Source organism: Coffea arabica, chromosome 2e (genome assembly GCF_036785885.1).
Source record: "Coffea arabica cultivar ET-39 chromosome 2e, Coffea Arabica ET-39 HiFi, whole genome shotgun sequence".
In the NCBI taxonomy this organism is placed as follows: domain Eukaryota; kingdom Viridiplantae; phylum Streptophyta; class Magnoliopsida; order Gentianales; family Rubiaceae; genus Coffea; species Coffea arabica.
In genome coordinates this window covers 23,106,803-23,129,165 of record NC_092313.1, presented here as the reverse complement: position 1 = coordinate 23,129,165, position 22,363 = coordinate 23,106,803, and the positions used below count along the sequence as shown (strand labels likewise).

Here is a 22,363-nt window from a genome sequence, read left to right as displayed (position 1 = left end):
TATGAGGTTAAGATTTTGACATCAAATTTAGTCTAATTAAAAAAAGTAACATTAAAAAAGTAGTTTAAGGAGAGAGATGAAACTTTTATTTCATAAATACCCCTTATACACGTACACAAGTCGTATTAGTAAAAATAAAATAAAAATAATTAAAAGTTAAAAACAATTAATACACACATTTAACCACTCAAAAAGTTCAGATTTAATAAATTAGACAACACAGATAAGAAACAAAACTACACTAATGATTACAAAATTCAACAAAATAGACTAAACATCTCTTTTAACATAATGTTTGTTATGATTTTTGTAATTTATGAAATAAAAGTTTCATCTCTCTCCTTAAAGTATTTTTTTAATATTATTTTTTTAATTGGACAACTTTGTTATCAAAATCTTAACCTCAAGGGAGGTTTGTATAATTTTACAAACTTCAAAGGAGACTAGTGAAATTGTTAGGACGTTTCTGAAATTATCCCTAATTACAATGGAATGGTACAAATAAAAAGGACTGGGTGCATCCTGAACAAATCATGGGATGGGCCATGGAATCACAGCACCCAAGTCAAAATAGTTTGCGACAAAAGCGTGGCAAAAATCGCCGACAACCTGTTTTTCATTTTTTTTTCTAATTTTACTCATTTGTGGTCAAAAAGTAAAGGGGGAAAAAAAAGAAATCTTTTTTCTCTCACGTAACGTACTATAAATATACAAATTTGATGCAAAAGTGGCAAAGGTCCCTCTCATTTTGCTGTTCTCTGAATCTTCCCAACAAACTTGGGATTATTCATTCAGAATATGAGCAGCAATGATCTTTCATCATCTTCCTCATCGCCGATGTCATGCTTGGGTCACTTCTGCTCATCGGCTCTCAGAGCCAAACCTCTGGCTCCGCCGTCGTCGGAGACTTCCGTTCGTACAAACTCTGGCCAAGGCCTCATCCGTCGTCTCAGCCTCTTTGACCTGATTCTCCTAGGCATTGGCGCCTCCATTGGTGCCGGCATCTTCGTCATCACCGGCACAGTTGCTTGCGACGCTGGCCCCGGTCAGTTCGAATTCAATTATACCGTACACTACTCTACTTAGTTGTCTCGCCTTCCTCAAATTTATAGGTATTTTTGTATTGATGTTGGCCATGAAAGTCGAAGCAAATACCAAAAAGATATTAGTCCAAGATCAGTTGGATAAGCATAAAGCCTGAAAGTTACATATAAATTAATGAAGCTAGTGAGGGATAGGAGCTAAGCACGATAAAGTTTGCTTTCGGCTGACACATAATAATCAAGTCAAGTTAAAACGCGATCTTAATCTCCTGAAAAAGTCGAACTAGATTTGAATACAATAGCGTTTCGTAAATCTGGCAATTTGCTAGTGAGTACTAGTACATGAGTATATATAGCGCTTTGACGTCATTTGCGAGGTTATGTTTCCGCACTGTTTGCATTTTTTCTTCACATGTAATTTTAAAGGGCGTTGGCAGGTTAAATTGGGCTCAAGTCATTTGTGAGTGATTTACTTTGGTCCTCATACATGCTTCGAATCAAGAAATGGAGCTGCACTTCAAATTTTGGCTTATTTTCATGCTTTTATAGTTAAAAGGCCTTATTTATATCGTTGGCATGAAAAGGCTATCTTTCAATACGTCTGTTTTTTATTTGAAAGATTTCTTTGGACCTTTTTAATTCATAAAAGTATAAAGGTTTTGACAATAAGTGGAGCTTAATTACCTTACAACTGTGGCCCTTAGCATGAAGTTCAAGCATTGAAATGAAGTCCCTGACGAGCTAATTTTAATGTGAATTGGATATAGTTGAGCCAATTATGTGGTTAAGAAGATTTATAGCTTTAACACAATCTGATTAATAGCTTCACCTAGTTTTGCTGTGGGATCGTTTTGCATGATGGGTGGTGGACTTCAATTCTGAGTTTTGTTATAACACTTGGGCTTTTGTAGTGGTGTCTATGTCCTATCATAACAGGCTTTATATTTGATGTAGCAGATCTCACTGCTTGATTGGAGCTGACTTAACTGATGAGTACAGGGGTCACAATTAGCTTATTGATGGCTGTTTTTCACTTCTTTCTCACAGGGGTCACAATTAGCTTCATTATTGCTGGAGCATCTTGTGTGCTTAATGCACTCTGTTATGCCGAGCTAGCTTCTCGATTTCCTGCAGTTGTTGGAGGAGCTTACTTATACACCTACACAGCTTTCAATGAGCTGACTGCATTTCTCGTGTTTGGTCAATTGATGCTTGACTACCACATTGGTGCAGCCAGTATAGCCCGTAGCTTGGCAGGTTATGTAGTTTCATTACTTGAGCTCATTCCATCTCTCAGAGATAATATCCCTGCCTGGGTGGGGCATGGTCAAGATATTTCTGGAGTATTATCTATAAATGTGCTAGCTCCGATTCTGCTAGTACTTCTGACTATAGTCCTATGCTGGGGCGTAGGAGAATCTTCTATTGTAAACTCTGTCATGACGGTCACAAAGGTTATCCCTTAAAACTTCTTCTTCATCTTCTTGTTTTAAACAATAGAAACGAGCAATATAGGGTCAGTAATTTTCTTTCTACAATTAGATTTATATAATTGAGTAACCAAAACATACCTCCCTAATGTCTTTATTGTGGAATGGTGTCACTGCCATAGCTGATATTTTTTCTCTTCAAAATGAATACCTGTGGATTACAAAATTTTTTACCTTGAACTTGATACTTCGAAGGTGAAGTTCATGTATGTGGTGTTCCATATAACGTCTGCACTTTAAATGGAAAAAAGCCCCAAAGTTCCTCGATCTAAGTACATTCAATATCAGTAACTTCACTATTAGTTAACTACAAGCTGAGATTTTGAGAAGGTTAACATTTCTATGATGATAATTGAGGGGTGCGTGAAACTTGAGGAGAGTGTGGGACTGAAACTTTAGATAAATATCCAGTTAGTGATGATATCAATCATGACTAACCAGAATTTATATTTTCACCTTGGGACTTAAATATTTGAATTTCTGGGTTCTTCTTGAATTGATAAAAAACTCAAGGCAAAAGATAGATATATAGACTTTGTCTTTATAAAACTGTGTTGTATAATAGCGCGGTTGGTCTTGCTACATGCACCAAGAGTGTTATATCTGCTTCTAGTCTCTAGCTTCTAGCTTATGGTGTGCATATTTTGACATTGAAGAGGTGGTTGCAAGCATGCTTTTGCACATGCTGGATTTAACTTTCAATTATGATATTGATACTGGCATGTGACTGAGCAATCCCTTCCTATGTTTATGTCATGATAGCTTTAAGTGCTGTTTTCCATTTTTGCATTGGTATCCAACCCTGGGAGGAGTTGAATGAGGAGGCAATTGGATGAGCACTTTAGCTTATGTTAATTGATGATTTCAATTATGTGAAAGTTAAGATTCCTTTGGTTCATTAAAGGTGAATTTATTGCAGGTAGCCATTGTTTTTGTTGTCATCATTGTTGGAGCTTTTAAGGTGGATGTTTCAAATTGGACGCCTTTTGCTCCAAATGGTTTTGGAACAATACTGACTGGAGCAACTGTTGTATTCTTTGCATATGTTGGATTTGACGCAGTTGCTAATTCTGCTGAAGAATCTAGGAGACCACAGGTTTGTGTATATAGAATCCAATTGACTCTTTTTGTTCTGCTTTAGCCAAAGCTGATGTAGGTTTTATTTTAATAGCTTTCTAGTAATATATCTCTACTTTTTGAATATCATGTTTAGCGGGACTTACCATTAGGCATAATGGGGAGCCTTCTCGTCTGTGTTGTATTATATGTTGGTGTTTGCTTGGTGATTACTGGAATGGTCCCTTACCAATTTCTTGGAGAAGATGCTCCTTTGGCTGAAGCTTTTAAATCCAAGGGCCTAAATTTTGTAGCTGTCCTAATCAGCTTTGGTGCTGTTGCTGGACTGACTACAACCCTTCTGGTTGGGCTTTACGTTCAGGTAAATGGCAATCACTTATATGCAACTACGTTACTCATGTTATATGCATAATAACTAATTATAGATAAATGTTTTGTATTAGTCACGACTGTATCTTGGGATTGGAAGGGATGGCTTGCTTCCATCAATTTTTGCTAAAGTGCATCCAACTCGGCATACCCCCATTTATTCGCAAATCTGGGCTGGTATTATTGCTATGGTGTTGGCTGGGCTCTTAAATGTACATGTACTCTCACATATTCTCTCTGTTGGTTCACTGGTAAGTTATTGCACAGTTCGCCTGTGTGTATTTATTGAGCTTCATAAACTGCCTTTTCTTATAAAGCTGGCTGCATATTCTGGGAATCTATTACTTTAGTGCTTTTATGTAATATAAAGCATGTGAATAATAATAAAGCACATGACACTGTAGACTGAAACAAAAGGAATTGACATCAAAGTCAAAGGCATAAATGATGTGATGGCTATGTTAGTAGATGCATAAAGTTCATTTTTTGGGAGTGTATCTTTTGCATGATTAGATAATGTTTTCAGTGTGTCTCTGGTATTTTAGAACTTTATCATGTGCAACTGATACAATTCTACTGGTTTGTTTCAGACGGGCTATTCTGTTGTTTCAGCGTGTGTGATAACTCTCCGCTGGAAGGATAAGAATACAAGTAGGTTTTCTACTAGGTGGATTTCAAAGAGAGGAGAAGGAATCATTTGCCTCGTAACAATAGCCTGTTGTGGTTTTGCTAGTGGTTGCATTTTCCGTTTTGGTGCTTCATTTATTTTTGTCATTGTAGCTGCAGTTATCGCAATCCTTGCTGCTCTTGCTCTTCACTTCTGGCAGGTAAGAAATTGATAGCAAATTGACCACAAATCAAATTGTCAAATATCTTATAATTTTATTAAAGAAATCATGCAAGGATAGTTGTTTATGTCAAGAGTGATTTATGAGCACTGAAAATAGTGATAACCATGACTTGTCTGCTTGTAATGCTTCTAGGAATAGAATGATTTCTATCTAGAACAGTTAGGCTACTTAGAGCTAGCCTGTTCCGGACCTCTTATGATTACTAAAACCTTGTTAATTTGCCTGTGATTTTTACCCATATCAGACAAGAAAGTCATGTTATTTATTTCTTTTAGGGGATTGACTTCATTGCTGTTAGGTCCAGGCAGGAGCAACCTGAACACATTTTACATGCGGTCCACTTAGTGTGAAACCTCAGTCTGCCAATGGACCGGTCAAAATGAGTAACAATTCATTTTCCTTTTTGATAGTCCTTTGTTGCCTCTGGTTCAATATGACCATGACCTAGTCATTAGACCAGTTTGACCTCAGATCCAGGTTTAAAAGGCGCAAGTAATTTAAGGTTGGTTAGTTATAGCTAATGCTTGATATACTCAAGTAAGAACGTCTTTCGGAGTACCAGTGAGGTCACCTACTTGAGCGCTGCCTCAATTTTTAACCGACATCTGAGTTTACTGTTGTGTTCTGGGGTTATGTCAATCTCGTGCCAGCATAGTGTCAAAAGTGATTCATTTTGGTTGATCTTGAGTACTTTTGTTCATGAAAGACCATAGCCGGTGGGCTATAAAATTATCAATGCATATCAGCTCATCTTCTTCTTATTTATCTATTGTCTGTATGATGTATTTTTCCACTCACCTTTCTTTTACCCCCGAATGGTGCAGATTTACACAGATCCACCTGGTTTTTCTTGTCCTGGAGTTCCTATTATGCCAGCTATATGCATTTTTCTCAACATTTTTCTGTTTGCCCAGGTTTGCATGCCATTATTTTATTATATCGAACACTTAAACTATAAGTATGATAATTTCTTGGTACCATAAGTTAATTTCCCTTCCAATTTCTTTGCAGTTACATTATGAAGCCTGGGTCAGATTTGTTGTTCTGAGCATCATTATGGTTGGTATTTATGCATTCTATGGGCAGTATCATGCTAATCCTGTAAGTTCAGATACATCAATTGTCTATCATAGGGCCCCTGCAGAAGAAGCTAAATAGCTCTCTGTAGCAGTTAAATTATTTTAGATGTATAGTTATCTCTTGTAATGTTTGCCTGTATATCCTGAAGAGTTCCTGTTGTACCACATAGCGACATTGCTTTCATCCTTCAGAACAGAATTTGTTGCATACACGAGGAGGTGTTGGATGAAAAGTACATAAGCTAGGTTTCTTCTTGTAATCACATGATTTTCCTGTAAACTACTGCGATTTTGATAAACGGATTTTATTCCATGTAGAACTATGCTGTCCATACTATCTTGTATTGTTAATTTTGCAGATACATTAATGTCTGTGCAGTACTAAGGGGTAACTGTTGATTTCAGTGACATGATTCAACCAACTTGGTGGTCATACATTTTGTAGTACTACTACAGGAAATGTACTTTTGGGGCTTGGATGCTTTGCTTGTGAATTCTTAAGAACAACATATCTGCAGGCATATCTTCTATTTTGCTTTCATAATTGGTCCATCCCTCAGTCTTTCTCTTGGTAGAGAATAATAAGCAAAGACATTTGAACAGTCAAGATGGTCAGCCATATGTTAATTCATTATCTGTGCCTATCCTTTTGAAGAAGAAAGCAACTAATGATTGGACTCTATATATTGTACTTGTGAAGTCTAAGAAAACATAAAGCCTAGCCTGGAAATCCATGTCTTTCTTCTGTGATAAGGTTCTGCACAAGAAGATTTACCCATCTAAGAGTGAAGCTAAGGTGATAAAGTCTTTGCTATTTATCTTTTGTGCAGAAGGTGAAGTATTGTTTACTTGCTTGCGTGGTAGTTTTCCATCTTCTTATTCACTGTGAGAAAACAATGTGTTCTTGATTTTCTAGCTTAAGCCGGAATGCATAGCAGACGGAATTTTCTGCTCTGCTAATAAGATTCTAGGAACATCCTTCCCTTCGCCTTTATTCATTGCTTGTAAATGGTGAATCATGTTAGGCTGATAGCACTAATGCACTTTTTATAGCATCTTGTGAGAAAAAAATACTGGGTCAAATTATGATTCTCATTCCTCTTAAAGCTTGAAGCTTGAAAACTTCAAATATCATTGGCGTCTTCCCGCCTAAATAATCCTTCTTCATAGTATGATTTGTTTGCATCAACTATCTATGATATTCTTACTGTGCTCTTAGTTGTCTAGCTTCCTGTAAGACCATGTTGCAGCTTTACGCGGCATCATCAAGGAATCCGTTCACAAGCTGGGTTAACCCTCATTCATGAAAATCTTCTTCTTCATTTTTTTTTTTGGTCAATCTGCAATTTCATTCCATTTAAAGCTTGACAGTCCAAGACCAGTTACAAAATAGAGCCATTGCTCTCCTATCTTCCTGTGCACATTCTTTAAGCCACAGGGGGGGATCTAATTCCCAGCTAACATCATGCACAAGTGTAACAGCAAATTTATGAGCTACTCTCTTACCTATTCTATGGACAAATGAGAATGGAACATTATTCATTCGTGAAAATCATGTGAAAAGATTAGGTATGAGAACTTGGTTACTTGGTAATATAACATATGGGAGTTATGAAGCTCGAAAGAGTTCTATTGGGCCACGAGCCATCCTTTGTGCACAAACATATCTGTTGCTTGCTTAATGTGAAGGGAGGGACGAGAAGAAACACAATACCAAAACTACAATGACATTCATAAACTTTAACCTTGATGGGCTGATAAGGCTAATACACTCCAAAAATTATAGGATAACTTTCAAATGAGCGGCTCTTGTTAGTTATCGGCCCACGTTTCGATATACTGCAATCATTCTCATATTAAGAAATTTCTAGGATGAAAAATATGCTAATTCCATATATCACTGGTTTAAATCTTTGATCTTTATCATGTTTATTCACTTAAAGTACACTTAATATTTAATTTTTCTTTTTGCAGGTACAGGGAGTTTCACTCGTTTAAAGGCTTCTTGATCTCCTTTAAAAGCACTGACCACACTTCTACGTACTCTACTAGCTCAAAGGGAGGGATGCTTTTGTGGTCCAACAGAGGAGCCAAAGAGATCTGTCATTTTGGCAGTCCTACCTTCAATGCCCAAGGATCCAAGGCTGTGCAGTGTATGCCGTACTCGAGCTACTCTGGAAAATTTCATGCTCCTGACTGCCTCTGTTGATCATCCTTTCCCTTTCGCTTGCCAGTATGCTAATTAAGCTAATGGAGTCAAATGTTATTTGCATTGTCTGTAATGGATGGACAAGTGAAGTCCCATGTCATTTTCAACAGGTTTTGTAAATACTTGTACGTGTTGCGAATATAACTATGATATGATCTACAGTCAATCTTGTCCACTCCCTTGTTGGATGTAGTCTGCGAATGCTTGCTGGGTTTCTGAAACTATAAAAACTGTCAATGGTGATAGAATTCACACCGAATAATTTGAGATGCCCTCTGTCTGAAAAGGAATTATTGCTGCAATGCATATGTTAAAATCACATGTTTTGGATAGCTGAATTTGGTTGCTTGTCCCTCCGCGTGGCTGCCTTGCTCAAATTGTTATTGCACATCTCTATAAAGTGCACTGAAGCTGGTTACCCATACTCTGAGAACGCCAAGGCCACAGTTAACATCCAGAAGGACAAACCCACACAGAACACTATGATTATACTGACATGAACAAAGAAACTCTAAAAAAGGATGAAGAAGCAGCAGCCATGTCCTGGGGCCATTTCAATATATGGAGAGTATTGCATGGAGGATGATACAGGTAACTAAATGATTCAACTTCAAAGTCCATCCTGCTCCCAGGAAATGTGTGTAGCTGAATGCCTGCAGCCGGAGCTTGGCAACCTCACTTTCACATTTCCAAATTCCAAGTCCCAAAAAGAACGAAGCAATAGAAATCAAAAAAAGGACTGAGAAAGCACCTGCTCAATGTAGTTCAGTGGCTAATCAAGCAACAAGGTTAATTGCACTATGCTTATTGGGTCATAAAGCACATAATGTGAGCGTCGGGATGGAGGTGGATGCGGATGTATACGTGTGTGTTTGTTCAGGTGTGTCCATTATATAGGTGGATGCATGAATTGGTTATGTCTACACACATGGTAAAACAAGGAATATAGGCTACTATAAGCTGACAGGGGTAGCTAGGGACAAGCTAAAGCTAAACCTTGAAAAATGGGTCCGGTATGGCATACGAACAGGTCTTAAGCACCCTATCGTGCTGTCTAATGTTTGCCCACATGCCACCTTTTATACCCACGGTGTCAGGAACCTCTTTTTCTTATCGGTTGTGCAATGTCCAAAGGAAACATACCACCAACATTTGAAGGAAAAGCTTCATCATTCAATTACAAACAAAATCGGAGTAAAAACCAATTGTCCTCCTTGTGCAATCTTGAATGCTAACCAGTTCCACATCAAAAACCTCAAATTGTTTTGAGCTGAAAAAGGTGGAAGGTCCTACCTGTGTAAACGAGTATCAAGTAATAACATCATCATCGGTAGAAACAATAATGTTGGAACAGAATTTCTGAGACAGAAAAGAATGAGTAGAATGAGAATCAAAACAAAACAATCTTTTTCTGCTAATTACTCAGAATTAAGGAACCCATTTAACCTAAAAATTTTCCAATTAAAAAAATAAAAATATGTTTAGTGTCAAATGGCTGCACAGGCATCCACAGAACATTCTGTGAGCAATGAGAACAGAGTACAATGCATAGCACCACTACGTTGTAATTAAAATTGATGAAAGTCAACCTAACTCATTTTGCCACTAAAGCTTGTGTAAAGGTGACAAGTAGTTTTCAACACGCACATAGAAATTCATGACAAAGCAGAAGTTTTTTAGCAAATATTTTCTTGCAGAACTTGGCATTTGAATTGCTATGGAAGTAAGAGCAATTTAAGCTAGTTACAAACAAACGAAAACCTCCAACATCATTAACAGTTCAACATAATGTGAATGCAAACTGAAGCCACATGGTGTTTGCTATCTAGGGCTCTAAAAAGGTTTCTACTTGGGATTGATGAACTTTCTAATGGCATTAAAGAGATTTATTAACTGAAATGTCCACATTTTAATGAAAGTCTTAAAGGACACTTTACACCCATTGGAACTCTTTTTTTCAGATTGTTCCTTTACTAGCATATACAGATGCTAGAGGAACAAGGGAAAGACTACCAAGTGAAGCAATTCCTCAGATATTGCTAATGGCGTTTGGTAGGCTGGTTTTTTGCTTGTTTTTTATTAAAAACTGTCGCTAACTTATTAAAACACCCCAAGTTTAATAAACATAAACCCCAAAAACACACCCCAAAATACCAAAAACACACACCTCTTTCCTTCTTCCACTACCACCCTCCCTTACCATTTCACCTCCGCCCACCACTGCTGCCACTGTTGCCACCCACCTCTCCACCACCGCTGCCCGCCACTACTCTCCCCCTCACTTCCACCACCACCACCTCCTCCTCTCCCTTTTTGCAGCCACCGCCTCTCTTCCTCCTCCATTCCCCCTCCCTCCTTGCTCCCCCACTTTCTTGTCAGTGGGGGGCTAGGGAAGAGAGGAGAGAAAGGGGGGTGGCAGCGGAAAGAAAGAGGAGGAGGACGTGGTTGCGGTGGTGGGGAGAAGAAGAGAAAGAAGAGAGGGTGGCGGGTGGTTGCTGGTGGCTGTCATGGCCCGGTGAACAGTGCATGGAAGGTGACGGAATTTTATAACTACCCTCCAAATACTTCTAAATACACAAAAGGTTTTTGTAAAAATTTTAAAGTGAGCTACAATAAAGTTTTAGACAAACACCAAAACAAAAAAAAAAAAACCATCCAAACAGTACACTAAAAGGTGAAGAAACTAAGGAAGCATCTCACACTTCGTCAGCATTAAAAGGTGGAGCCAAATCCTACATCCCAACTGTTCACCTTTACACATAAGAACAATGAACAACTAAAAAACATTGTGAACTGAAAAAGAGAAGGAAGAGGAAAAGGATTCAACCAACAAAATAAAATGTCAACTGCATAACTGACACTTACTGGCGGTCCTAGTTCTGGGGGAATTACAATTCTCCTTTTTCCACCTGGTTTCATGTCCCGGATTCCTTCCTCAAAACCTGTGTCAGGTTTTCTCCATTTTAGCTCCTAGCTCATTCATACTTCAGAAAACAAGAAAAAAGAAAATATAATTATCTTCATTTTCACCTGGAACTAATGCATTAGTACCCATTCGGATTTTTGCCGGAGTACCCTGTACATAGGAACTGTCAATGCGACGGCCTGACTCATTATAACCGACATAGTGAAACGTCACCTGCCACAAACAGGGAGAGGGGACCTCAGTTTAAGTACCTTTCAGATTTTCACATAGATGTTATTAGACATTGTTAATGTAGCCTTAATAGATATATCGATTTCCTTATTTTTGTTTTCCTAATATTTTCCAACTTCATTTTGACATTCAAATTTGTGCACCTTTCACTACATATTAAAACGAAGCTGAAAAACACACACACAAACAGACAGAGAGCACCAATAATGTGCCCAACATTTCCACTCATCTAACATAAAAATCATAGCATAGAACACTTTATTCAACTTCTGAGGTGTACCATTTTTCAAATCTTTCCCTAAATTAAGGATGCCAGCTTTTAAGGTAGAGATTGCCTTTTATTCCCTTGCAGATCAAAATAATCACTTGTTCATATGCTAAGAAATCACATGTTGGAAACTGACAGGAGGTGTGTTGGGGGAGTGGGGGAGAGGGTGTTCTATGTTACAATTTATACCCGTTCAGAACATGTTGGAAACTGACAGAAGGTGTGTTGAAGAAGGGGGGGGGGGGAGGAGGTTGTGTTCTAGGTTACAATTTATGCCCATTGAGAATACATTCAGCACAGGTTATCAGAATGACAAGTAGGGAAAAGCTCACAAAGAAATTGGCAGACTGACGTCTATAACTGGTGGTAATAAAAACTTTAAGCAACGTACCAATTAACTCAAGCATCACAAGAATAAGCTCAAGTCTTCCAAAGGAGAACAAATAAAAAGTTTCTCCATCCTAAGTGAAGTTCAAATAAGTCAAAACTAGTTCTTTTCTTTGTAGGATTGTCAAACTCTATCAGCTAAGTGAAGAGTTCAATTTTCAAACATGAGTTTCAATAAGTCAAGGCACATTCTTTTCCCTCTTAGAATTGTCAAACTCAGCATGAAATTTCAAATACGTCAAAGCAAGTTTTTTCTACTAGAATTGTCAAACTCCATCAGCATGTTGGGAAGTTCATACTTTCAAACATGGAAGTAGAAAAACTAAATAAAACTGAAGCAGAATGCTGGTTCACTAGCTGTTTCTTTTATCAGAGTCCGCTCATATTCATGCAAAATCAAACCAGCTCCTTTAGGTAAAAGTAAAACAAAAGGAAAACCTGCTGACCAGCCTTTGGAGAATCACCTTTACCAACAGCAATATCCCACACTACAAGACCTGAGTCACGCTTTACATAATTCTCTGATGCCACAACTTTTACAGTAAATCCTGTACCAGATCGAGCAACAAAATTAACTACTTTGCAACATTGTGAAACTACCTAAACAACTAGTATACAACTTTTGAAACCCAACATCCATGGGAGAAAAAAGAAGAACAAGAAGGAAAACTGAATTAAAGTACAAACCTTCTCTGACAAAATTTGGGAAGTCTTCAGGTGCATTATTTTCTTTTTGTATGCGCCTGTTTTGCTCTAACAAACGTTTTTCATCATATGGGTTTTTACCTTTTGTCTTTCCATAAGATGGAAAAGCCAGAGGTATGCTTGAAGTAACTAGAACAAGTAGAAGATTTCTCCTCCTCAAGTTCTCCTCCGAACACAAGACATTTCTGTTCTCTTCTCTACCCATGCGAAAACAATATCATAAGCAACAAAATCAACTAATGCATGAAATTCATCAGAATTCCAAACTTAATGCTGAGAACTACTAGACCTACCGATGAGCTTGCAGGTAGCTACCAACCTGGCACTGCACTCTGAACATTTTCTGGGTGGAAAATACTCCTCGAGCTTGGCAAGCAAAAAGAGTAGTCTCTGAAACAAATTAAAAACTTTTACTGGTCATAACAAGAAAAGCTGATGACTCCGTGATAAAAAATGAAAACAGGGAAAAATATTATCTACTGCCAGTTACATTTCTCAGTTAAAAGTATAAAGTTCATAATGAGTGTCATCTTCAATATATGGGTAGTCTCCTCATAGGAAACATTCAATAAATGGCAAATTTCAGCATTACTGCTTAAAGTTGTCTGCTTTGACATTATCAAGACAAATTCTTAGCATATAATCGGCATAGATTATGTGAAACATGTAGAAATTAATTCCAAGACCATTTTAGGAGCAGATGACACGGAGTTAAACATATAGGCAACAAGAAAAACTCAACCGAAAAGCTATGCCAAAAAATTTGACCAGATAAAATTGAGCTTTAAGACTATGATACCAACTCACGAAAGGATTATGGGAACCCTTTACCCCTATTCCATTTCACCATTTTTACAGGAAATTGATACCACAATAGCTGATATTCCCGAAGTTAAGGTACCACAAACGAGAAAAGGAAAAAAATTTAGGACATTTAGACCTCAAGCAGTGTCAGACATTTATTATCCAAGACAAGAAAAACTTCTTAAGAGGTACTAAACTACATGACAATAAAAACTAAAAAGCCTTGAGCTGGTCCTTCCCTCAAACCTCTGAGCTGGATAAATTAAGTCAAGGATGGTTATCGTTCATGAAAATTAAGTCAATTAATCTTGTACAGGTACATAAGAATATAGTAAAAGATGGCTACATTTCGTATAAAAGCACTCCTATTTCAGCTCAATTTTCCCAAAAGCTGCATAAATGCTGTAATTACAAAAACAGCTGTGAGTATTTAATTGAGGTGTAATTTCCGTCCTGAGTGGCAAATACTATAGAAGCATTAAAATGTGCAACAAACAAGATATTCATGAGGACTTAAGGCATAATTTATGGGTTTTCTCTACTCCAATTTCTTGAACAGTTCAAAGATTTGATAATCTAAATTTCGGGTCACATAGTACATGTCAATATGTCTCTGTCTGTCTGTCTGTGAATTTGTTACACAAGGGAAAGAGAGAGGGAAAAAAGAGACTTGCCAGAAAAAGAGAGCTTTGCACGAAGAGGAGAACAAAGCAGCAGCATGGCTTTGTTCAAGTCACGAAATTGAAGCCTTCAGACTCTGCCCGGCATAACTGCTTTGACCTCTTGTTTTCGCAGGACGACGGAGAGTTCAGTTGAAGATAAGTGCTTTGAGCTCAGAAATAGTAGTAAAAGCACTTTATTTTATCATCAGCGGGTCGGTTGGTCATAAGCCAAGAAATTTTTGTTTTACAAGGAAATAATTGCACTTCCATTTTTGTTAATTACTCTCTTACTAACATTTTAATCATATAGTTTTCATTCATTAAACTATATGGTAAAATAAGTAGTATAAATACAAATAACAAAAAATAGAATGCAAATTACATTTTCTTTTTATTAAATGGACTCTATTTCCTTGTTCTTTTATTAATAAATGAGTAATTTTTATATATATATTGTCAGTATATACACTATCACGGTTAGATGTACGACATATGAGCAAATTTTAAATATCAAATTCAAATTTTGCACATGTGTCATATATCTAATGGTGATAGTGTATACATTGACGGTTTATATAAGATTAAGGAAAAATGATGTGTTTCATCCTTCACATTTCACAAAAATATTATTTTCATCCCTCACTTTTAAAATGAAGCAATTTCGTCCTTGACATTTAAAAACTGAAATTATTACATCCTTGAACCCAAATTTCAATTTGAATCAAACCACCAATCAACCTGATTACAAATTTTGGGGGTATAATTGGTAGATCACTTGATTAACTCAACTTGGTATTCATGTGAAATTTAATGAACCTAAAAAGAAAAAATAAAAAATTATAACATGAAAAAGAAAGATTAATCTTTTCTACATTATCATTGTATACACTGACGGTTTTATGTACCGCCACATCATTTTAATTTAAATTTAAACACCAAATTTTATATTTATGATACACATCTAGATTCGCAAGCGGATATACTAACGGTGCATGAAAAGATTTATCAAAAAAAAAAACTACTATTCCAAGACAAAGAATGGCCTTTTATGTTATAATTTTTATTTTTTTGGTTTAATAAATGTCATGTGAATATGATGAAGTTGACCGAATGATCTATCAATTCTATTTTCGAAATTTATTATTGGGTTATTGGATGGTTTGATTCAGATTGAAAATTAGGTTCAGGGATGTAATAGCTTTAATTTTTAAATGTTATGGATGAATTTGCTTCATTTTAAAAGTAAGGGATGAAAAAAATATTTTTGCGAAATGTGAGGGATGAAACAGGTCATTTTCCCTAAGATTAATCCTTAATAAATTGAAGCAAACTTGTCCAAGCGACCACTATTGCTGTTAGAGCTAAATTCCACTAAATTGACATTTAGATAATGAAGCGCAACTTAATTGATAAGATACTCCGCCCGGTAAACATTGAAGCAAACTTGTCCACGCTACCACTATTGTTGTTAGAGCTAAATTCCACTAAATTGACATTTAGATAATGAAGCACAACTTAATTGATAAGATACCTCGCCTGTAAGCAACGGATCATGAATTCGATGATTCATCAAAAGGTATGTGTGGAATCACTGTTAATCCTCTTTAAAATAAATGAAAAAGAAAAATACTAAATTAACATTTATACGCATCTTATGCATTTAAGAACTAAAAAGACATTTTGGTGGTCAACCTCAACAAGTGTCCATTCAGGGTGGAAACAAATGCTCTTGTTTATCCTCCTAGATTTTCAGTAGATACAAGATAGACAGAAAATGTTACAATTATCGCTAACCTATTTTGGATTTCCTATTTTGACGACTAATCTTTTTGAATCAGACTGAGAAGTAATGGAGCCAATTTGGACATGGGCAATTGGAAAAAATTCCATCGACAATAATAACTGTTGCATACAACTGCAGGTGTAACTATCCAAAAATCCCTTCCCCTGTAGTATAACCAACCAAGTTGTGGAATCATATGCTAGGCTATATAAACTGCATTACCTAACCTATGAGTTCTACAAGAAAAATGTGCAAAGTGGAGAGGAAAAAATGGGAAAGCGGTATGAAGATACGCTTAGAATATGCTGGAGGTGCAAAATATTCCCTTTCCATGTCTACAAATTGCTCACTTTCCGGACCCTTTACAATCCAGGAAGCGTACGCTTCTGATTGGTGGGAATGGTGTCATCTACTTGTACATGCAAACCAAGGAAACCAAACGATAACAAAACACAATCTGGGGAATACGATGCCACCGGGGGCTGATGATGAAGATACATCATAATGGAAGTGTATATCAACAGTTTCAAAAATGTTTTAAAGAGGCAAAAATATCAAAATTTGGAAACTCAGACAGGTCGGAATCAGCTTGCCAACAGACTCAGTTGTGATTGCCAGCAGGCTGCTGGAATGCCCTGCCTCCAAACAGGAAAGCCCATAAACCTGAAGAGCAAGCTCCGAGTCTTTAATGCCCCCGACAGGTTGCTCGGGTGATCATGTAGCCCTCATTAGGGTGAGACGGCCTGGGTTCGATCCCGAGCTCAGCAATCCTGCGTAATTTCCTGAGGATCGGTGGGGCCCACTCTCCTCGGAGTTGGGGGACTAGTCGGATGTAGGCCCGGACACCCCCAACTAAAAAAAAAAAAAAAAAAAGCTCCGAGTCTTTAATACATCGTCTTGGGTTACTCAATGTCAAATCCATCCATAGCAGATGGCTAGAATTAACTTCAAGTTGGAAGCCAATCTACAATTCCATGTACACTCTCCTAAGATACAAAATTTCATGTCTATACTGTTCAAAGCAAAGCCTCAAATTTTCAAACCAATACCATCTCATATAGAAACAGATTTTACATAGTTTTCCGGACTCGGAAACTTACAAGAAAGAAAAAGGCCGATGGGAAACCTGTTACTATTAACCATTTTATTTTTGCCACCTAAGGCCAGAAAATAGAGGCAAAAAACAATTTCAACTTCTCTGACTGGCACATGACATTCTTAATAAACATGGATGTCAACACCAATACTCTGTAGCTGACTGCTTGTCATGGAGCTTCCCAGCTTCTTTGACACTTTCTCACCTGTTTGAGAACGAACCCACAGACACGAAAGCCTGGCAACAGCTGCCTGACTAACAAACTGAAATCTACATGCTAGGTTTGACTCAGCCATAATACTCTTACCCACTACACCTGACTCGTGACTTTCATCATATCCATCAAGGTCGGATTTCGTCACTAAAACAACAGATCCATCATCAAAAGCTGAAGGGTCAAGTGTTGCTGGGAAACCTAAAATAGATATTGGTGATCTATCAACCACTGAGATGTCATTTTCAGTTCTCTTCAGATGGATGTAGAAATTCTCAACAGCCTGCAGTTTGACATTAAACCAAACATAATACTATAAGTTTAAAAGGAAAAAGACATTTGCAAGCATCTCAAATACCACCATGGCATAATCAGTTGGTGATACCTGCCGCTGAGAAGAGGCCAATAGCACCCTTGGCCTAATGGACCTCACATGTTCATATGCAAGTTTAGGTGTCATGTCCTTATGTTTAACCTGTAGAGAGAGAATCATTATCAGCAAGAAGTAAAGGAAGGGGACGGTGGAGGGAAGAAAATCTCATCAAAAGTAAGTAAATAATTTATGAGATCTGAAAATCTAGTGCCTACCATGTAACAAAGGACAATGGTTGTGCTACGGCCCCGCCCTGCCTTACAGTGAACATAGGTGGTTTTCCCACGAGATGCATTTCCTTCACATCAGAGATGGGAGATAATGAGGAACAGAATATGCGATTAAAATTTAATATGACAATTGAAAGTTCAAAAACTGCCAGAAGAAGAAAAAACTGAAAACTAAAGACCAACTTATGTCAACTATTTTAAGCAGCTTCTTCCACCTAAATGTTAAAATCTAGAACGTTCATTCTAAGTTTTTGAAAGGAAGAACAGGAAAGAATGATGCAGCATACATCTTCCACTGCTTAAACAACATCAAATTCGAGAATTTGAGGCTGAATGGTTAACTTCAGAAAATCTTCAAACAACAGTAAAAACATACTCACCATGGATGAAGTCCACAGCTTGGCAAATGTCATCATTTGTTGGAGCAAAGAGATAATCTCTTGTAGGAATTACCAAGTGGTCAATATCATGGTCCTACAGCAAAAAGCAAGTCTTTCATCATCATAGATGATAAGGTAATTAAAGCAGTGATCTTGAACCAACACAGTTTAGAGTAGTGGGAAGTGGTAAATCAAAACTGAATGCAGATTAACTCTTATATACATAAGTTGAATAACCAAGCTAAACTGTGTCGTCATTTATCAGCACAAAGGAAGAAAGGGCCAAATTTATGCATAGAGACCTAGTATGGCACGTGAGCATTCTTTGTAACACCCACAACTTTGATTACTTATAAACTATGGTGACCATCTCTTCCTTCCTTTTTTTCACAATCAGAAAAATGGAAAAGGTAAGAAATTCATGCAAGAGCTGCGAAATAGTTTAAGCTTACATGATATAACGATGTTGGGACCAATGTTTCATATGGTTCGTTCAAGGTAACCACTCCACAGACACCTAGTTCTTTCAAGCGAGGAACATCAGCAGGAAATGGAACAGCTCCTAACAAAATAAACTGATGATACAAGGAAATGAGAACTGCGGTCATAACGACAATGTCAAATAAGATAACAATTTCACATTTAACATATTTTTCATTCTAAAGAACCTAACTTATGAAACTAAGAATGTTGTCATCATCTCATTCTGGGCCAAGAGATACTTCAACCATATTTGAGGTCAGCAAACTACAGTAATCTTCTGAGAATCTATCCATACCTACCCATCATTCAAGGACAGGAACACAAAATCACTGCATATCTACTTTTCCTGTGTCCAAGTATCCAGGAAAAGAGCTCTACACGTGTTTTTTTCGCATAATGGTCTCAAGAGAGAAGCCTTGAAATATGACTTCTCCAAATTAATCTCAAGCTGTGCACACAAATTACAAGGTGGTTATTTATATTTATTTATTCTTCTTCTGTTTCTGAGGAGGTGAACAATTGAAGTTCAGCACAAGCTCACTCAAAGCTATCCAAATGCAATTTCAGTTGTGCTTACCAAGGCAGAAACATCTCACTGAATTTTACAGAATAAGAAAGTCTATGTCCATGTCAAATCAATATCACTGTAGTTAATTAAAATTTCAAAGTATCCAGCAGAAAGATGTAATGCTGAGCTATGTCTATACAGAGGAAAAAAGAAAGATCACATATAATATGAACCATAAAAGCCTTTATTAAATGAAAAAAAGAGTACTAGGAAGAGGTCAAGCTGCGGAATTTGACTGTGTTTTAGTAAAACCTGGAAAACTGCAGCCCACATGCAAATTGTAAATAAAGCCAACCATATCCAAAAATCAAAATAATACTTCTGAAAGTCAAGGCCTTAAAAGAATTAATCACACTAGCATCATTCCAACAACATCGTTATTAGGACACATACAAAATTGATCCTACCTTTGGCCTAATTTGTTAGCAAGCGTATGAATACATCATCCATTACAAACAGACTAACAAGCATACCTGATTATCAACTTAAGTCCTTTAAACAAGTTTTTGCAAACCAGATTTTGAAACTAGAAACAACTAAAACATGTAAATAATTGAGTGTTTTGCCAATATGTGCGTACCTCATCAACTTTGTCCCACCAGTGGAACTCGGATTCAATCTTATTTCTCACAACATTGTACAACAAGGTTGGATAAAAGAGAGCACGAGCACCTGCCCCAACCAAAGCCCTTTTTGCATCCAAAACAACAATCCTACCTTCTCTATAATTACCACAACCTTGTCCCTCCTCTCTATCAGATTCCCCCTCCTTCAGTTCCTCAATATGCATCTTTCCAAGTACAATTAGAACAAGCTAGACACTCTACACTTTAAATAATTAATCACCCAAATTACTCACAAGATTGAAAGATAACAAGAGCCTTTTAGGCCTGGCCTCTCAAGAATCAATAACTTAAACTAATAACCAAAGAAATCCATAAAGGAAAAATTCAAATCAAGATTGAGTTCAAACAAGAAAAGTTACCAACTTTACACCAAAAACCATCAAATATCCGCCGTCCAAAATCTTCCAAAACCTCAAAATCAAAGCCCAACAAAATCTTCAAGAAACGCCAAAAACCTTCTTATTTCTGCATCAACTCCACCTCAAAATAATGGAAAATAGATTCGATTCAAGAATGTAATGAACCTCGATCAACAAAATAATATCAAGAACCCACCAAGGAAAGCAGAGGTTAATTTAATTAGCCAAGAAAGCCTGAAATTGAAGGGAATGGGCTGAAAAGTATATAGCATTGCCTAAAGAGCAAGGAAAAGCCAATGCAAAGAAAGGATCGATTCAAATGGTTGAGCTAAAGCGTGAAGAAGGCAGCTGGAAAGGAAGATTAGTTCGTCCTGGGGTTTGTCATGTAAAGTAAAGTAATTGTAACGTAATTTTGGTTGCAAAAAGCGCGTGAGTGTGTGAGAGAGAAAAAGAGTATGGAGCCATTGGTTGGCGTCAGTCCAGAATGGGGTAGAAGTAAATAGAAGAAATGGAATCTCTCTCCACCTTTCCTTATCTCTCAACCAACTTCAGAAAACGAGACCAACGCTACAGAGAGCTTCGAGCCAGAAATTTTATTTTATTTATTTTTTAAAAAAACCCAATAAGGCAATCACCAGATTATTATATTGGGGTAAAAAAAAAAAAAAAAAAAAACACCCTGCATCTGAAACCGGGTAATGGCCTGGTATCTCCTGATACCGGCGGAGTCCCATCGGATTTTCAGTAGTGGGGGCTGACCGAAGGCCGATCTAATTGTAGCTGCTACATCAGCACCTGATGGCTAAATAGAACCGTTAAATATGTATAAAGTTGTCAACATCATCAATTTGGCCTAAACAATAATTAATTATCCTATCCTCTACATTGTGATAAGGTATTTAATTCGATTTGAGGCATGAAAAGCTCTGATTTTTAAAGTTATCCTATCCATTCCGTTATGTTCATATTTTTAAGTGATCCGGTGTTTAATTTGGATTCAAGCCATGTAAAGTTTTAGAGAAAAGTCATATATTTATATTCTCCCTTGTCTTAATCAGATCCGTTTGGATTAGCTGTTTTTGTGGATGTTTTTGAAAAATTTTACTGTCGCAGTATTTATGAAAATTTTTTATATATTTGATATATTGTATGAATGAAATATTTTTTAAATTATTTTTATTTGTATAATATTATATTTGAAAAACTTGTTTTTGACGCGAATTCAAACAAACCGAGAACAATGTCAAAATTTCAGCGATAGAGAGGGTATTGAATGTGAGATGCTTTCTTTTAGTATTTATTAGAAGTTTGTAAGACTTTTAGGAGATTTCTTTTTCCTTGGAGGGAGCATAAACGTAGACATTGGTTATTTAGACATAAGATGGTTGGATTAAAAAAGATTTTTTTTCATATTCCTATTTCTCCTTTACACTAAAAGGGTTTGAATTTAAAAAGATCAATAGGGGGATTCGATGGAATTGAACAACTTCTAGACTAGATGGGTGGATGATGCACTAGCTGATGAAATTCTAAACAATCATTCAAAGAATTCTTTTGAAGTATTGACCAATAACATTGCTGATAATTTTCGCTGATTTGGCTCTCAGTTTTTTTTTTTTTTTTTTTTTTGTTTGGGCTAAGTAATATAAGGAACACCCGATGTGTATGTCTAAATTAAATATTGTAGCATCCCATTAAATATCATATTATTAATTGTGAGGATTATTACGAATTAAATTTTACCCAACTGTAAATATTTTAGTGGTAAATGAGAAGGGCCAAGAATAACTGCCTTATCTACATGCAAGTGATCTTTAAGCGTGGCTAATCACGACAGACTGATCCTGACACATTTCACACTCTTGACCATCAATACGTTATGTGGATCAAAAGAGCAGGCAAAGTGATTGGAATTTATGGCTTAGAATACCCTCTCAACCTCACCGATAGAGTGACTGTAAATTTTTTTCGCGTTTGGATTGGTTAATTTTTGAAAAAACAAGTTTTTCATATATAATATCATGCTAAATGCACAAATAAAAATAATCTCAAAAATATTAAAAATACAAAAAAAAATAATCTAAAAAGCAACCTCATTTACGGTAAAAGTTTTTCACCTACATTGTTACAATAAAATATTTAAAAAACAC

The 22,363-nt window shown here is 36.7% G+C and overlaps 3 protein-coding genes across 9 annotated transcripts; 1 reads left to right on the top strand and 2 right to left on the bottom strand.

Moving 5' to 3' along the window:
* Positions 1–640: 640 nt before the first annotated feature.
* Positions 641–8,293, top strand: LOC113731993 (cationic amino acid transporter 9, chloroplastic-like). Of its 3 annotated transcripts, none has more exons than XM_072080022.1 (9): positions 641–1,045; positions 2,091–2,497; positions 3,453–3,629; positions 3,747–3,971; positions 4,054–4,230; positions 4,570–4,806; positions 5,655–5,744; positions 5,842–5,931; positions 7,884–8,293. In XM_072080022.1, the coding sequence occupies exons 1-9, from the start codon at positions 799–801 to the stop codon at positions 7,905–7,907; spliced, it is 1,674 nt and encodes a 557-aa protein (XP_071936123.1). In that variant the 5' UTR covers positions 641–798; the 3' UTR covers positions 7,908–8,293. The 3 variants fall into 3 exon arrangements, with proteins under 3 accessions (XP_071936123.1, XP_071936124.1, XP_071936122.1); XM_072080023.1 differs by lacking the exon at positions 7,884–8,293 and adding an exon at positions 6,315–6,403; XM_072080021.1 differs by lacking the exon at positions 7,884–8,293 and having other exon boundaries at positions 643–1,045; positions 5,842–6,229.
* Positions 8,161–14,285, bottom strand: LOC113731992 (peptidyl-prolyl cis-trans isomerase FKBP20-2, chloroplastic). 4 transcript variants are annotated; one of them, XM_027257563.2, is made up of 8 exons: positions 14,114–14,285; positions 12,929–13,025; positions 12,618–12,832; positions 12,369–12,478; positions 11,149–11,257; positions 10,984–11,060; positions 9,412–9,477; positions 8,161–8,544 (listed from the first exon to the last, which is right to left on the bottom strand). In XM_027257563.2, the coding sequence occupies exons 1-7, from the start codon at positions 14,157–14,159 to the stop codon at positions 9,427–9,429; spliced, it is 705 nt and encodes a 234-aa protein (XP_027113364.1). In that variant the 5' UTR covers positions 14,160–14,285; the 3' UTR covers positions 8,161–8,544; positions 9,412–9,426. The 4 variants fall into 4 exon arrangements, with proteins under 4 accessions (XP_027113364.1, XP_071936125.1, XP_027113363.1 ...); XM_072080024.1 differs by lacking the exons at positions 8,161–8,544; positions 9,412–9,477 and adding an exon at positions 8,641–9,411 and having other exon boundaries at positions 12,717–12,832; XM_027257562.2 differs by lacking the exons at positions 8,161–8,544; positions 9,412–9,477 and adding an exon at positions 8,641–9,411 and having other exon boundaries at positions 14,114–14,282.
* Positions 14,286–16,918: 2,633 nt separating this feature from the next.
* LOC113731991 (phosphatidylglycerophosphate phosphatase PTPMT2-like) lies at positions 16,919–20,667 on the bottom strand. 2 transcript variants are annotated; one of them, XM_072080020.1, is made up of 6 exons: positions 20,214–20,667; positions 18,630–18,752; positions 18,178–18,271; positions 17,783–17,865; positions 17,580–17,669; positions 16,919–17,477 (listed from the first exon to the last, which is right to left on the bottom strand). In XM_072080020.1, exons 1-6 carry the CDS (start codon positions 20,232–20,234, stop codon positions 17,103–17,105), a joined length of 786 nt encoding a protein of 261 aa, XP_071936121.1. In that variant the 5' UTR covers positions 20,235–20,667; the 3' UTR covers positions 16,919–17,102. The 2 variants fall into 2 exon arrangements, with proteins under 2 accessions (XP_071936121.1, XP_071936120.1); XM_072080019.1 differs by lacking the exon at positions 20,214–20,667 and adding an exon at positions 19,809–20,196.
* Positions 20,668–22,363: the final 1,696 nt, after the last annotated feature.

Excerpts from the sequence above, each read along its gene's own strand:
- LOC113731993 (XM_072080021.1), top strand. The coding sequence starts at position 799 with ATGAGCAGCAATGATCTTTCATCATCTTCCTCATCGCCGATGTCATGC. Across the intron at positions 4,231-4,569 it reads TTCTCTCTGTTGGTTCACTG|ACGGGCTATTCTGTTGTTTC; the intron begins GTAAGTTATTGC and ends GGTTTGTTTCAG. Across the intron at positions 5,745-5,841 it reads ACATTTTTCTGTTTGCCCAG|TTACATTATGAAGCCTGGGT; the intron begins GTTTGCATGCCA and ends ATTTCTTTGCAG.
- LOC113731992 (XM_027257562.2), bottom strand. The coding sequence starts at position 14,159 with ATGCTGCTGCTTTGTTCTCCTCTTCGTGCAAAGCTCTCTTTTTCTG. Across the intron at positions 11,258-12,368 it reads CTCCAAAGGCTGGTCAGCAG|GTGACGTTTCACTATGTCGG; the intron begins GTTTTCCTTTTG and ends TGTTTGTGGCAG. Across the intron at positions 11,061-11,148 it reads TACTAATGCATTAGTTCCAG|GTTTTGAGGAAGGAATCCGG; the intron begins GTGAAAATGAAG and ends AACCTGACACAG.
- LOC113731991 (XM_072080019.1), bottom strand. The coding sequence starts at position 20,018 with ATGCATATTGAGGAACTGAAGGAGGGGGAATCTGATAGAGAGGAGGGA. Across the intron at positions 17,670-17,782 it reads CCATTGTCCTTTGTTACATG|GTTAAACATAAGGACATGAC; the intron begins GTAGGCACTAGA and ends CTCTCTCTACAG. Across the intron at positions 17,478-17,579 it reads TGGCCTCTTCTCAGCGGCAG|GCTGTTGAGAATTTCTACAT; the intron begins GTATCACCAACT and ends GTCAAACTGCAG.